This window comes from Sphaeramia orbicularis, chromosome 9 (genome assembly GCF_902148855.1).
Source record: "Sphaeramia orbicularis chromosome 9, fSphaOr1.1, whole genome shotgun sequence".
Lineage (NCBI taxonomy): Eukaryota > Metazoa > Chordata > Actinopteri > Kurtiformes > Apogonidae > Sphaeramia > Sphaeramia orbicularis.
Window position 1 is genome coordinate 49515086 of NC_043965.1, and position 17110 is coordinate 49532195.

Consider the following 17110-nt stretch of genomic DNA (forward strand, 5'->3'; position numbering starts at 1 on the left):
TGGCTCCCCTTTGACCTGCATCTATGATAAATGACAAACCTGGTAAGACACTGACTCTGGAAGAAAAGTCGTCAAACTGCATATTTGGATCCACGCTGATGCTTACCTTTATGTTTCATGTGTAAAGGTATGAGGAAGCAGCTGCCTGCACACGCACACTTGACCAGTCAGCTTCATCGCTGTTATGAGGTCAGCCAGGTGCAGGTTGTATCTGTAAACATGTTTATATGAACTAGACACAAAGTGCATCAGTTCAACTCTGATCAGTGTGAGGGAGAAGTGACTTGGTTGTTCCTCTCAGGTTGAACATGTTGTCTAAAATGTTGGCAGGTGTTTCTTGTTGAACTTTGAAGTCAAGTAGATGGGTAAATCAACAAAATGGTTTCAGACCAAGTTGCAGTGGTGATGAAATTCTGAATTTCAACAGTGACATGATGATAAAATGAAGCTGTTTAGGGCAGTTAGAACTCTGAAATTTACAGTCGATAATTTAGTCCCTTTAGTGTCTTCATGTAAAACTAATTTTAGATCAGAAGAATCCTGTTTGATCCTTATAAATGGGGCTGAATGACCCTGGTTTGATTATATTTGATAGAAAACATGAACATTATTATTTCTGGATTGGTGTTGTCATAAAACATAAAGGACAAATACAAATGAGCAGAGCATCAAGAATCAGTGCCATAAACACTGTACCTGATCACAGAACTTTATTCACTGGCTGGAAATCTACAAATCATGTCAGTTTATCTTCTGTGTCAATCAAAGTGTTAACATATGAGTTCCAGTCAGTGCAGAGGGGCGGGGCTTCTTTTTGCTTAGGTTACACTGGTAATTTCCATGAATCATATGGTTCAGACTGTGTTCACCATTTATTCAACAGACAATGTCTGGTTGAGGGTGAGTCTGACATTCAGATTATTTTATATTCAGAGTCTCTGAGTGGCTTTTCTTGGTGTCAACTGTGACAGAAAACATGATGTATGACCTTCAGGTGGAGTGTGGACCATGTTTACTGGACTCTGTGTTCGCTGTGTACTTACTTTCAGACTGACTGAAGTTGACAATATGAATGTTAGTGTGGATGAAGAGGACAACGGAGCAGAGTTAACCCATGGTGGAAACAGGGATTTGTCAATAAAGGATCCTCCAGGAGGCAGTGATGAACCAGGACCCTCAGACCCACAGTGAGTCGACTGAAACCAACTTTTACTGTTGGACTTGTGGAATATTTTGGACTTGATGTGGTGAAGTACAGTAGACAGGTAACAGGAAGTTCTGTCAGAAGGAATGAGTTCACTTTAAAAACCAATATCTTTAGACCAAATCCAAATCTATGTCATTGGCGGACAATAGAAGATTCAAGAATTTTTATTGTCATTATGTGCACATAATGAATCTTAAACTCGACCAACAAATTAGTGGTGTGGTCAAGTCCAGTTTCTTTCACTTAAGACAGCTTGCAAAAGTAAAATCTGTTCTGCCCAGGGATCTGTTTGAAACTGTGATCCATGCTTTTGTAACTACTAGACTGTTAGATTGTAATGCACTTTATGCCGGGCTGAGTGAAAATGCACTTTCCCGACTGCAGCTCGGCTTTTAACAGGGACACGGAAACATCAACATATTTCACAGATTTTAGCTTCACTCCATTGGTTACCAGTGCGTTTTAGAGTTGATTTTAAAATTCTTCTATTTGTTTTCAAATGTTTGAATGGCCTTTCCCCTCCTACCTGTCTGACCTGATCCACCCCTATGCCCCCCCCCATGCTTTCAGGTTAGCAGATCAGCTGCAGCTTGTGGTTCCAAAAACTAAAAAGAAGCTTCATGGGGACCGTGCCTTTCCTGTTGTCATCCCAAAGTTGTGGAACCAGTTGCCCTTAGTTGTTAGACAGGCTCAGTCTCTACCTGTCTTTAAATCACATCTAAAAACGCAATTTTTCTTATTAGCTTTTAATCAGTGAGTGACATGTTGTTGTTTTTTTAATGCTGTTTTTTAACAGATTTTAATTTGTCTTTATTTTTATGATGGTTGTATTTTGTTGGTCTTAGCCTGCTTAACACCCTGTGTTTTCACTAGTTTTATTTACTTATTTAATCCCTTGTTTTATGTTTGGTGTATGGCACTTTGGCCAGCTGTAAAGTTCTTAAAGTGCTTTATAAATTAAGTTCGTATGGTATGGTAATTAAATTTTTCTAAGAGGTAGTTCTCAGATAGATACAATAAAAAGAGAAAATATAATATAAAAACACTCAAGAAAATGTACATCAGTATGAGAAACACTAAAGAATTAGTGTATCATGACAATGTACAAAGAAATGTAAACACAGTATGTACAGTCCAGTGCAGTAACAATGCAAACAGTATGTGTTGTTAGGATGCAATTGTGTGCAATATCCTCCTTAGACCCAGCAATGTATTTTGTCCTCTGTAGTGGACAAGAGTTTCACAGCTTTACTTTAAAAGAAAAAAAAAAAAATTAAAAACGTCCATCAAAAAGGACATTATATTAAAAAAAAAAATGTATCTGAAAAAACTGTTGCATCATGCTGTTTCCAATTAAGGCAATTATTTAATGTAAAATGGCAAAAATGTTTACTTACTTACTCGGTCTCAGGAAGATCTTGCGTGCAATAAGGCACTAATGTGCAAATGAACTGTAGTCCTAGAGAAGTTGGAGAGTGCAGCTCAGTGCAGGACACAGTTCAGTGGGGGTAGGGGAGGGGTGGGTAAGTATCAGGGGGAGGGGATGTGTGTATGTGTGACTGGAAGGGGTGAGATGGCTTTCTCAGCTCTGGGGAAAAAGCTGTTTCTGAGTCTGGTGGTGTTAGTTTTAAAGGTTTTGTAAAATTTTGTAATGGTCAGAGTACGGGAACTGAACCCAATTGCAAGACCCGGAGGCAGACGTAAAAGCTCACTGTGTTTATTAAACACAATAATAAATGACAATTCACAGACAATATTAATAAGCAGATTCTTGAAGGCAATGGGTCCCGGACTCTTCACGGGATCCAGAGACAGGACCGGAGATTGGGCTTCACAGCCCGGACTGGTAACATGTGTCGGTAACCCGACTAGGGGAAAACAGAGAATTGTCAGAGTCTAAACCAGGTCATACACGGGTAAGCAAACGGATAGGCAACAGGACATAAGGAACAGGCAGGCTCACATACCAGTAAATCAGGCGAAAAGTCAAACACACGTAGAATTGTTGGAGGCAGAGGCACAGACAAGGGTTGAACAAAAGGCAGGAGTCAAAAAGGCAATCCAGGTCAAAAAACAGACAAACAGGATCCAAAAACACTGGTAAGTATCACACAAAGGTAGAATACAGACTGGCACAGGACAGAGGGAAACACAGGGTTTAAATACACAAGAGGGAGAGGAGAAAACGAGACACAGGTGTAGCGAATCAGGGCGGGGAAAGGTAATCACACAGGTGGGAGTAATGGGGAACAGGAAGCAAAGACACCAGACATGACACATGAGGAGGACTTAACAAAATAAAACAGGAAATGACAGACAAAACAGACAAAACCAGACTAACATCTGGAGGCTGATGTGACACATTTCCCATAACAAAGTGGTACAAACAGTCAGATTTGCCACAGTGTGCCTGGCCTTCTTCTGGACACGATCAGTGTATATTGCATCTAGATCTGGTAGTCCAGTCAACAGCCCACGATCCCCTGAGCTGTTCTCACCACCCAGGCCAAGTCCTTTCTGTCCTGTGCCGTGCAGCTGCTGTACCACACCGTACAACTGAGACAGAGGACGTTCTCAACTGTGGCTCTGTCAAAGTTTGCAATCAGCTGAGAGCAGAGTCTAGCTCGCTTCAGCCTCCTGAGGAATAAGAGCCATTGTTGGGCCTTCTTCACCAGATGTGAAGTGTTCAAAGACCAGGACAGATCAGATGAGATGTGGATGCCCAGGAATTTGATGTTACCCACATGTTGCACCTCCTCCCCATGTATGTAGACAGGAATGTGTTCAGTTCTCCTGGCCCTCCTATAATCCACAATGACCTCCTTAGTCTTGCTGGTGTTCAGTATAAGGTTGTTGGTTGAACACCACTTTAGCGGGTGCTGGATCTCCTCTCTGTAGCGGGTCTCATCATTGACCGATATGAAACCCACCCCAGTGGTGTCATCCGCAAACTTCACGACCATGTTCATGGAATGGATGGCAGGACAGTCGTGTAAAGGGTGAAGAGGGCAGGGTTAATTTTACTACTGTGAACTGTTCTATAGTCTAATGGCTGTGGGAGGAATGACCTGTGGAATCACTCCTTCTTGCACAGGGGATGTAAGAGTCTGGTACTAAAGGAGCTGCTAAGGGCCTCTACAGTGGGCTGCAGGGGGTGGAAAGGGTTATCCATGATGGATGTCAGCTTTGTCAACATCCTTCTGTCTGCCACCTCCTTGATGGAGTCCAGCCTAGCCTGGAGGACAGAGGTGGCTCTCTTTATCAGTTTTTGAGTCTCTTCCTGTCTCTCCCCAGCACACGATAGCAAAGTGGACTGCAGAGGCCACCCCAGTGTCAAAGAAAGTCCAGAGGAGAGCCCTGCTCACTCTGAAGGACCTCAGTCTCCTCAGCAGGTGGAGGTGACTCTTGCCCTTCTTGAACAGGGCGTCTGTGTTGTTTGTCCTGTTCAGTTTATTGTTGAGGTGAACACTCAGGTACTTGATAGTCCACTATCTCAATGTCCAAGCCCCGGATGTTCACCTGTGTGTGTTTTGAGGGTGACCTGCGGAAGTCGTTCACAATCTCTTTTGCTTTCTCTGTGTTCAGGAGCAGGTGGTTTCGCTCACACCAATCCACTAAGTGTGTGGTGACTTCCCTGTATTCTTGTACTCAACGTAGTAGCCCAAGCTCGCCCAGTACACTAAGGGTGTATTCGCACCTACCACGTTTGGTCCGTTTAAAACGGACCAGAGTTTGTTTCCCCAGAAAGTCCGGACTTTTTTTAGGTGTGAATACAAACATGCAAACTCTGATTCGAACCAAACAAGCGGACTCTGGGCCGGTTCACTTCTGGTGTGAATATAACTGACCTCGAACCGAACCAAACCAAGGAATCTTGCGCCCACCGTAGCCGCTGGAAGTAGCTGAGGTTTACGGGTGGTCAGAGCTAATAGCAGCAGCTATGAGCTGTGGACAGACGTGGAGCAATGAGGAAATTGAATCTGCCATTGACATTTGGTCGGATGCCCATATTATGAAACTGGCTCCGACTGAGCTTTTCTTGAGTGTTAACATTATTTTCGAAAATTTGTGTCAGTAAAAATACAATTTATATTCCGAAAATGATAACTGTATGTAGCAGTACCATGATTATTTTCATCAACACCGGTCGTCTCTGGTTCACCCTGCCCCCGACTTTTCTGTCCAACGCTAGCGCAGTTCGTCACATGCGTGTTAAGGCTGATGGTACGTAAACTGAACCCAGATGCAAGACCCTCAGACAGGTGTACAGTTAAAGGGGATTTATTAAATACAATCAGAGTAATTGGTTCACACAGGAAAGTAATGGATAAATCTTCGGCGGAACTGTGCTGGGGAATCGTCTCGGCTTCAGATTCCAAGTGAACCGCTTTGCAGCCCAGGTCGGGAGCACACGAGGGGAACCCGACTAGGAGAAAGCAAAGGATAGTCAAGGGACAGACCAGGTCATACACGGGCAGACAATTACTCAGGCAAACGTACATGGGGATAGGCAGGCTCACGTACCGATAGTCCAGGCAGGGGTCGAAACCAGGATAGGGCACCGAGGCGGATGAACAGACAGGGGTCAGGCGAATTCTCAGGTGTGTTAGACGAACCAGGTCGAAGACAGACGAGCAGGCAGACGAGGAACAGGCAGAGACGGTGGTCAAAGGGCAAAACGGGTCACAACAGGTAGGCGAACAAACAGGATCAGAAACGCTGGTAGGTTAACACACCAAAAGGAGGAAAACGAACTGGCAACGAACAGGGGAAAACACAGGGTTTAAATACACAAGAGGGCGGGAAGACAATTGGACACAGGTGGAGACAATCAGGGAGGAGGCAAGTAATCAGGGCAAAGGTGAACACAAAGAGGAAGTAAAGACACCAGACAAGACACATGAGGGAAACTAACAAAATAAAACCGGAAACAACACACAAGACAGACAAAACAAGTAAAAGTCCAGGGACTGATATGACAATGCGTGCTTGTGTTCACACATTTTGGTCCACTAGCAAAAAGTGCAACGTGAATGCGATCCGACCCAAATGAAAAAAATAAAGTCCGCATTTGATCCGAATCAAATAAGCGGACCAAAGGACTTTTCAGGTGTGAATACACCCTAAGTAGGGATGTTCGATAATATCGGCCCACCGATATTATCGGCCCGATATTGGCATAAAAATGTAATATCGGTGAATATTGGTATCAGGTTTTTTTGCCTATTATTAAAACCGTTAAAATAATGCCTTGATCTCACCGGCATTTACCAACGCGTAAATGAAGCATTGTTTGTCGCTGAAAGAAATGTGCAGTTTTCAAAACTGTACAGTAGAGTTGCCACACTGTAATAGACTCATGGAGGGAGGGAGAGAAAAGAAATAAATATGGCATTTTTTCCACAACTTAACTCTTTCTCCGCCAATGACGAGATTTTCCATCACTCCGTGTTTTCACTGTTATACTGTAGTTGAAGCTGTTGCGGATCGTGTGAATTACTTTCCTTAGTCCAGAAACAAACAATTAAGCAGCTTTTTCGGAAAAATGACAGACCGGGTTTAATGTTTTCGCGCTGGAGTCTCCGTATCCCATGGCAACGCATCCAGCGGCAGTCACTGAATGAGGAAATGCAGACTGTGCAGGAACTGCACGCAGTTTCAAAAGCCTTAAAGATGATTATGGAGACAGAGCCTGACAAGTCAGTATATGATGGAGTTACAGAAGAACCATTTAGAGACGGGAACGGAGAAATGGAAGGTGAGGGAGACGGACACGGAACACAGGAAACACGGAGCGGCTCAGGTCCGACACGGAGGGGGGGCGCGGCGGCACGGAGCGACATGGGTAAAATGACAGGAGGAAGAGAAAAGAGACATTTCTAGTGGACATTCAAGGAGAAGACAGACACACAGACATGGGACAAGACAAAGGACAGTGTTCATCTGTTAGTGAGTTCAGATTCAGACTGAGGACACAGAACAGATTCAGCTGTATAATGTCAGCAGGGGCACAGGTAAGACACTGTTGGATTTGGCTTTAGTAGGAAATAAATAAATACATAAATTCATACATAGATAAATAACTAGATGTCCATATAATTATTTCCAGATCAAACACAGCAGGTGGTCCAACAGAGGACCTGGTGCAGCCAAGCAAAGGCCAGAAATCTACAGTATTTAGTGCATTAGTTTCTTTTTTTCTTGAAAATGAGGAATATTTAAGTGTTTATATCAAAAAACTAAACTACTATGTGTTAGACTTATAACTGATGTATGTAAATGTGATAAGTTTAGAAGGAACCTGGTGCTTTAGAAGATGTTTGGTCTAAAGTTTGGGGTAGATTCCTCTAATATTTTGTGGAATGATGGGATATCTTAGAGCTGTTTGTTATTATTATTGTTATAATTATTTTATTTTGTGATTTGGAATACAGTGTTACTGTTGGTAAATGAGAAAGAGTCAAAAATGTAAATAGGAAATCAATTTTATCTTGAAAATCAACATGTGATGTTACCTAAAATTAGTTTAATATCCCACATATATCGGCAGCGATATCGGTAGATGTCGGAATCGGAAATTAAGCGTTGGACAATATCGGCATATCGTTTTTTTTGGCAAAAAAGCCAATATCGGACATCCCTAACCCTAAGGGCTGTTTGTCACAAAAAAGAATGTTGTCAAACAGCCCCAAAAGAAGCTGTCGCTCTTACACTGTTGTGACTAATTAATTTGAGTTTATAGAAAACAAGGAATTCATTTGATTGAGTGCATATTAAAAGGATGCATTATCTATTTATATTTAGATATTGCAGTTGATTAACAGTAAAAAAGAGTCATAACAAAGCTGATTGTTAAGCGAAAATGCTTTATTTATTTTCAGGAAGTGCTTTTATTTTGAAGTCTGTAGAAACAGGAAGTACTTTAGACTGTATTAACAAAGAAAAAAAATATTACATTCAAAATGTTGAGCGCTATGTTACTTGTTTGTGTTCTGTAAGCTGCAGCACGTTTATCATAAATGCTCAGTTTGAGAAGAATCCCGTCACTGAATGAAGTCCAACTACACAACATACAAACACTTGACTTTCACACAGGTTACATTCATACTACTACTAACATCCAATTGCACTGATCTGTTGCAAGGAGAGGCCGCCGCAAACATCGGTCACATCGCCATGAAGTAATGAGTTGTTCACCATGAGGGAAGTGATTCAGGTGTGTAAGCATGGAAAGACTAATGGAATAGTGATTATTAGGCTATCACTGGGGTTTTACAAATTTGAAAAAATTGTGATGAAAGTCAAACGCTGCTTTAAGTTCACTTTACGTGGTTTATTGTTGAGAAGTTTTTCATCTGCAATGGTATCAGGTCGTCCTGTTTCAGTGACGAGTGCAGGTAAAATGGACTGAATCAGTCATTTGTTGAATTCAAACTCAGGTGGACGCTTCATCAAGATGTCATGTTGTGTTTGAAGACGTTTTGGTTTGGTGTGTCTGATGAACCATTGTTCAGTCACTGCTGATGTTGTGTTAAAGAATGTGTTGACGTCCACAGAGACAGGAAGAGGACTCCTGGTCCTAAGGTGGACCCAGCATCCTGTTCTTTGTGTCAGAAGGTCCTGAGTGATCCAGTCTGGACCAGCTGTGGACACTGGTTCTGCAGACAGTGCATCACTTCATACCGAGACCAGTTTGGTTCATCAAGAGACTCGTCCAGTCCCCAGTGTGAAGCAGCATCCAGAACCAGAACTGGACCACAGATGGACAGCACTGTACAAAGTAAGACTGGACATGTGTCTGGATATTAGTGGATCTTAAAGCTGTGTATGACTTTCATCACCAATTTTTCATGAAATCTGTAAAATCTGAATCATATCTTCAGTATCACAAATCCATTAGCCTCTCTGTGATTAAGCACCTGAATCTCTTCCCTCACGGTGAATAATTTGGAAGTGTACTCCACCATAAACTATCCATTTGTTTACAAACAGAGCCAGTAGGCCACTCAGGCATTTTCAGAAATTCGTTGTGACGTCCATTGTAGGAAGCTCTTTGCAGCTGCAGTAGCAATGAAGCTGTTTCCATGTTTGTTGCCGCTGTGGCTGTATTGTGGCTGCATGGAGTTCCGCTTCCCACAATACTTGTCACGACAAATTTCTGAAAATGCCCGAGTGACCTACTGGCTCTGTTTGTAAACAAATGGATTGTTTATGGTGGAGTACACTTAAAATTATTCACTGTGAGGGAAGACATTCAGGTGCGTAATCACCAAAAGACTTATGGATTCGTGATGCTTTGGCTATAACTCGGGTTTTACAGATTTGATGAAAAACTGGTGAAAAAAGTCATACACAACACAGTCTTAAATTAGAATCATCTAAATACAGCAAGATTTGTCTTTCATTTTGTACGACCTGATGTTTATTTTTTTTTTAAAGAAAAAAAATACATTAACAAGTTAAAATAGAAAAAAAACACAATATCAGATGTTAGTGTGTCGTGTTTTTTTGTCTGGTTTCAGATGAACATAAGTTCAGTCTGAGGAGCAGATGTGAAAGTGTGACTGAAGGAAGTGATGAAACAGGAAGTAGAACCCATCTAAACCGGATTTACACTGAGCTCTACATCACAGAGGGACAGAGTGAAGACATTAATACCCAACATGAGGTGAGGACGCTGGAGACGGTTTACAAGAAGACCATCCACGACAAACCAATCAGGTGTCAGGACATCTTCAAAGCCCTACCTGACCAGCGGCGCTCCATCAGAGTGGTTCTGACCAACGGCGTTGCTGGAGTTGGAAAAACCTTCTCAGTGCTGAAGTTCACTCTGGACTGGGCAGAGGGTTTAGAAAACCAGGACATCAGTCTGGTGGTTCTGCTGTCATTCAGAGAGCTGAACCTGATCAGAGATGAGCAGTACAGTCTGCTGACGCTGCTCCATGTTTTCCATCCAGTGTTACAGAAGGTCACAGCAGAGCAGGTCAGCGTCTGCAAACTTCTGTTCATCTTCGACGGCCTGGATGAAAGCAGACTTTCACTGGATTTCCACGACTGTGAGGTAATTTCAGATGTCACTCAGAAGAAACCAGTCAACGTGCTGCTGACCAACCTCATCAAGGGGAAACTGCTTCCATCAGCTCTCATCTGGATAACTTCCAGACCCGCAGCAGCCAATCAGATCCCTCCTTCATGTGTGGACAGGGTAACAGAAGTCCGAGGCTTCACCACTGATGTCCAGAAGGAGGAGTACTTCAGGAGGAGATCCAGTGATGAAGATCTGTCCAATACAATCATCTCACACATCAAGAAATCCAGGAGCCTCCACATCATGTGTCAAATCCCAGTCTTCTGCTGGATCAGTTCTACAGTTCTGGAGCACATGTTAACTTCAGACCAGAGAGGAGAGCTCCCCAAGACCCTGACCAACCTGTACACACACTTCATCAGGGTCCAGACAAAGAGGAAGAAGAAGTACAAAAAAGAACATGAGACCAGTCCAGAGGAGCTGATGGAGGCTGACCAGGAAGTTCTCCTGAAGTTGGGTAGATTGGCATTTGAACAGCTGATGGGAGGAAACATCATATTTTACCAAGAAGACCTGGAGCAGTGTGGTCTGGACGTCACAGAGGCCTTGGTTTACTCAGGAGTTTGTACAGAGATCTTCAAAAAAGAGACAACGATCTTGAAGAAAACACTCTACAGCTTTGTTCATCTGAGTGTTCAGGAGTTTCTGGCTGCAGTCTACGTCTACCACTGTTACACCAACAGGAACAAGGAGGTACTAGAGGGGTTTCTGGGGAATTGGGAGGAGAAGGAAGAGAAACAGTACTTTTGTTTTGATGAAGATGATAAGGAGGAGGATGACCATAGTTCACAACTTGATGTCTTCCTCAGAAAAGCCATGGAAACATCACTCAAAAGTGAAAATGGTCACCTGGATCTGTTCATTCGTTTTCTTCATGGTCTTTGTCTGGAGTCCAACCAGAGAGTCTTAGATCTACTGGGTCCAACAGAGATCAGTCCAGAAACAATACGGACAGTCATCAACAACCTGAAGAAGATGAACACTAAGGATGTCTCTCCTGACAGAAGCATCAACATCTTCCACTGTCTGACGGAGATGAACGACCAAACGGTCCATCAGGAGATCCAAGAGTTCCTGAAGTCAGAGAACAGATCAGAGAAGGAGCTTTCTGAGATCCAGTGTTCAGCTCTGGCCTATATGCTGCAGATGTCTGAGGAGGTTCTGGAGGAGCTGGACCTGAAGAAGTACAACACATCAGATGAGGGTCGACGGAGACTGATTCCAGCTGTGAGGAACTGCAGAAAGGCTGTGTAAGTACTGATGTGGAGATTAACATTATTCAAGTATGTCATTTTTTACTTCTTAAACTCAGTGGTGGTCTGTGTGTTTGAAACCTTGTTCTTCAGTGGTGTTCTACCTTACTTAATCCACCTTTCAATATCAATATAAATATTCATTGTCACATGGTATCTGATGTGAGAATGAATGTCATTACTAAAGCAAGAATTCAATGAACATAACTCAGCAGGTCTCCTGTCACTACATCCACAGCTACACCACATACTTCATCACAATACAATGAGTAATATTTATTGAATAAAATGACAAAAACAGACAAATGTTCATCAAATATATTAGACTTGCTTATTTTTTAGTTTGTCTGGACCAAATCCATTTCTTTTCCTCTATCGGTCATTGTGGGTTGAAAACAGCTGTTAAATCTAAACTAATAGATTTTTGTTCATACATGTCATTACAGATGTAGTTTGCTAGCTGCTATGCTCTTTGACCATCAAATCAAATGATGTAAAAATGCCCACATTATTTTATGGCTACTAGATCACCCCTTTGTGGCCAACATGAAATCTTATTGGGTAAACCAATAGGTCCATTCCCTTTATTTGATTCTATGCCTCAAGGCAGATCATTTTTACCCAGCAACGCATGATGGTGAAATCTGATTGGATGAACGCTCTAACGTACATATAGACTATTGGAAGCATTGACCAAAGACTAAAGATACTGAATAAACTCAAGCGACTATTGGGAATAATTTAATATCACTTCAGGTAACGAATATAAAATGTAGGGTGTAAATGTAGGTCAATAGTTGCTTTTCCATTGGAGATATTCACAAAATTTTACGAATATGTACTAATTACAAAATAGACGTGTCTAATGTTGCTTTTTCCATTAAATCACATTCCCTGTAGGATGAATAAAGGATCTATCGATCTATGTCACAGGTGTCAAACTCCGGTCCTCGAGGGCCGGTATCCTGCATGTTTTAGATGTTTCCCTCTTCCAGCACACCTGACGGTCGTTATCAGGCTTCTGCAGAGTTGGATGATAGGCTTATCATTTGAATCAGGTGTGTTGGAAGAGGGAAACATCTAAAACATGCAGGATACCGGCCCTTGAGGATCTGAGTTTGACACCCCTGATCTATGTGATGATTTGTTTTTTTAGTATCGCGAGATGTCACGAGAAGTCATTCCATAAACATTAGCATAAATACCTGTTGTTTTGAATCTAGAATGCTCGTTACCCCTCTATCCCAAACTAAATTAAAAAACTATTCTGTTACCTCGTGTGTCCATACATACCACGCCATATTTGTTGAAAAACTCTTCTTCTTCGCTTGTTGTAACATCCATCAACATCCATTTTTTCCCTTTTTTTTTTTTGTTCATGTGACTCTGGTCTTTCCATTGCAGTTTTGTGCAATGTACCACACTGTAAGACCAGATAAGGTGGGTTTACTTAAAAAATTAGCGTAAACCGGTTGCCTTAAAAAATGTAAGTAATGAGCAATGAAAACTTGAGTATATTAAACTTAAATGCTTGATGTGAATGGAATTGCTATTTTAAGAACAACACACTAAATGCCAAGTTAATTTAACTCAAAATTTGTTGAAATGTCAATTGCTTTGTATCATCATTAACTTAATATCATCAGTTCATTGGACTCAATTCCAAATTGATTTAAATTAAAATCTTTTGCAAAAGAAATTGCTTTGTATAAGTATTAAACTTAACATGTTGTAGCATGAATGGAAGTTAGGCAGGAAATCTGCTCACTGTCAGTACAGGAAGTGCTGTTAATTTGGCAAGGCATAAAGATTTTTGTTGAATAAGAACTGTTATAGCTGAACAGGAAACCCATAGTTCGGCCTATGCTCTCACTTATAGTGCAGCTCTACAAAAATACAAACACAAAATGGCCAATAAACATTGCCATACACACATTAAGTCAAAATTAACACTAACACCACAACCCTACTGAACCCCTGCATATAAAAATATACACATTTTCAACAACATGCCCAATACCCACAATGCAATGTGTAGATAAAAAGGTGTGGTCATGTGGTCAAGTTATATTCATGCAGTTTGAGGGTCAATGGAAAAGCAACTAAGGATTCTGATTCTTTAGACCAATACAGAAGGTCTTACTGGTCCTAACACACCACCACTGTTTGTAGTGTTGAACAAAATGTTAAGCTTTATTTGAGTCAGATATTGAATTAATGCTTTGCATAATAATTAATTACATATCAAACATGTATATATAGATTTTCTAAGTGTGGACTCTCAGAGACTCACTGTGAAATCGTGGCCTCAGCTCTGAAGTCCAATCCATCCCATCTGACATACCTGGATCTCAGCTTGAACACATACCTGACAGACTCAGGAGTGGAGACACTTTGTGCTGGACTTCAGAGTCCAAACTGCAGACTGGAGACTCTGAGGTCAGTTCACTGTCATTGTATTGATGTTTGAGTCTTTTGTTTTTGTCTTTTTAACTCAGAATAAAATGAATGCAGATGAATTAAGTACCTGACCCTTGTTGAATAGACCACTGATATGGTTGCACTATAATGTCCAAACATCATTCAACCTAACCAGATGAAATAGTAAGACACAGAAAGAATGGCTCCTCAGTGAACAAGGCTCATAGTACATGAAAAATGTATAGATGTAAAAAATTTCACAAGTCAAGAGGGAAACTTGACAGAAGAGAAGGTGTCATCTATTGTGTCCTTGGATGTGTATGTTTGACCAGACAGAGGTGGAAGGAGTGTTTAAGTTAGCTGGTAACTATGAATATAAACAATGAAAAAATGACGAAAAGCTTAAAAAAAAAAAAAAAAAAAAAAAAAAAAAAGGGACCCTGGCTTCCTGGCTGCACACATCCAATGATTAGAAATGACATTGGGTTCTCCCATCCTTGTATTTAGTATATGAGTGATAATTTGTTGATTGCGATTTGTGCTTTTGTCATTTTGTCAATGTGTTACATCAGTGTTACACATCCACAGATGACATGTGTGCATGTCCTGCTCTGTGATCTTGGATTGGAAATTGGGTTGGATGAGCCTTATTCAACCCCAAAAGTAATCAAAATCTGCATTCTGTGCCCTGTTGGCCTCTCACTTCCATATTCTTACACTTTATTTATAACTTAATTATATTTATTACTCACTTTTGATGATTGACACTCCCTTGTAAAGATGTCAGAATTCTAAACACATTTTGATGTTCATTCTCCTGTTTGTGTATATGTTCAACACTGTTCATTCCTGGTCCAATCTGACTTTATTATTAATAGGTTTAATCTACATCATTTATTTGTTTTTATTCAGGTTGAGTTTGTGCAGTTTGTCAGAGGTCAGCTGTCATTCTCTAGCTTCAGCTTTCAAGTCCAGTCACTCCCATTTAAGACACTTGGACCTAAGTGGAAACAACCTGTATGATTCAGGAGTGACGTTGCTTTGTGCTGGATTCCAGAGTCCGAACTGCAAACTGGAGACTCTGAGGTCAGGTCACTGTCTATTCATATTTTACATCTTTTTGTCTTTTTCTGGTTGTTGATTTTTGTCACAAATCCCAACTGGCTCAAGTCATTATTGATTCAATTAATTCAGTTGAGTTCAAACAGAAGGAACACATTGGATATGTGGAAATCTCATCTCCACTATTTTACAGAGGAACTGCTGAAATTACTGCTCCTCTGGCATACTCACAAATATGATCAGTGCTATCAGTGATCACACTTATATTAAACCTGATAAAGACCCATCTCACCTGCCCAGGTACTGCTCTGTATCAGTAATCAACACCAGAAAAATAAATTAAATCATAATTGTATCATTAGATGTTGAAAAAGCATTCAATTAAATAAACGGGACCTCTCTTATTAGAACCCTCAATAAGTTTGGAAGTTTTACCTGGAAGGAACACATTTTAAATACTTCAGTACAGCTTTCAGTATGTTATTAGTATTACAACATTAAGACTTATTTAGCCAAAAAGGACAAAACAACACATAGAAAAAGTGATCTGTCATAGATCAGAGCAGCGCTTATCTCATGTGACTGATGCATACACTACCAGTCAAAAGTTTGGACTCACCTTGTCATTTAAATGCCGTGAGATGAACCACAGATGGACAACAAGTGCTCAGCATCACTGGGAACTCCTTTAAGACTGTTGGAAAACATTTCAGGTGACTACCTCATGAAGCTCATCGAGAAAATCCCAAGAATATGCAAAGCAGTAATAAAAGCAAAATGTGGCTATTTTGAAGAATCTAAAATATAAAACATGCTTTGAGTTATGTCACACTTTTTTTAACTACATAATTCCATATGTGTTCATTCATAGTTTTGATGCCTTCAGTGAGAAACTAAAATGTAAATAGTCATGCAAGTAAAGAAAAACCATGTGAGTCCAAACTTTTGACTGGTAGTGTAGATGTAAAAGATGTAAACAGTAGAGAAGATGTTGTCTATGGCAGCTTTAAATTAAATTAATCATCATTATTATAATGTCAAATTTTTAATGACAATATTAGATGTTTTATATATGGTAATGAAGTTTTTCATACTTTAGTTATGTAATTGTTTTCAATAATTCAAGATGTTAGTCTTTGATCAGTGTGTTTTTTGGATGCCAGAAGTTTTTTGCTATTAGTTTGCCTATTTACTTCATGCTCACCATATTGTCTTATCAGTGTCAGAAAAACTTAATCACATCAGAATAGAGTGTTAATGCATTTACTCTACATCATTTATACTTAATTCAGGTTGAGCGGGTGCAGGTTGTCCGAGATGAGCTGTACTTTTCTGGCCTCAGCCCTGGAGTCCAATGCCTCACATCTAAGAATTCTGGACCTGAGTAGAAATGACCTGTATGATTCTGGAGTGCAGATACTTTGTGTTGGACTTCAGAGTCCAAACTGCAGACTGGAGACTCTGGGGTCAGTTCAGATTCTGTCGTACATTTGCATACACAATCTAATTTATGCTTAAATATAAGTCACTGTTTTCATGTCTCATACAAAATAATGTAAACAGAAAATGTTGTTACTAATAGAAAATGTACAAGATGTTAGGTGTATGTTAAGAGCATCATAAAATAATTACTTATAAATGCAAATTAATCTATTTTAACTGCTGAAGTATGAGTAATGGTCCTTTAAATGGATAGTTCAGAACCAACCAAACATGATGGTTTTAAAGATTATTTAACTATTAATTATGACTTGTGCTTCTCTTGTGCTCTTTGATATCAGTCAGGGGCGGACTGGGGCAAAAAAAGTGGCCCAGGAATGAGTACCTGACCAGCTCACTCTCCAGGGGGCGTGTCATGTCCAATAAAACATTGATATTATTTAAGTTTATGTAACACAAATCAGCCCACGACAAAATAATGACAGTGTGTGTTTGGCACACAAACCTTAGGCTATAGGCCTGTGTAATTCTAACAGATGTGAACAGAACACCAAGTTCCACCACAGAAATAATATTTTACCAAAACATATAATTATGTCTCTGGAAAAAAGCTCTTGCATATATGCATGTACACATTGA

General features: G+C 40.5%; 1 protein-coding gene across 1 annotated transcript; it reads left to right on the forward strand.

The window, feature by feature from the left end:
• The first annotated feature begins 927 nt into the window (after nt 1-927).
• LOC115425274 (NLR family CARD domain-containing protein 3-like) lies at nt 928-11549 on the forward strand. The gene is made up of 3 exons (XM_030142691.1): nt 928-1187; nt 8764-8987; nt 9730-11549. Exons 1-3 carry the CDS (start codon nt 1009-1011, stop codon nt 11547-11549), a joined length of 2223 nt encoding a protein of 740 aa, XP_029998551.1. The 5' UTR covers nt 928-1008.
• Nucleotides 11550-17110: the final 5561 nt, after the last annotated feature.

What these genes read in the sequence shown, in the direction of transcription:
- LOC115425274 (XM_030142691.1), top strand. Translation starts at nt 1,009, where the DNA reads ATGTTTACTGGACTCTGTGTTCGCTGTGTACTTACTTTCAGACTGACT. An exon ending in CCAGGACCCTCAGACCCACA is followed by an intron (nt 1,188 to 8,763) that starts GTGAGTCGACTG and finishes TGACGTCCACAG; the next exon opens with AGACAGGAAGAGGACTCCTG. An exon ending in GATGGACAGCACTGTACAAA is followed by an intron (nt 8,988 to 9,729) that starts GTAAGACTGGAC and finishes GTCTGGTTTCAG; the next exon opens with ATGAACATAAGTTCAGTCTG.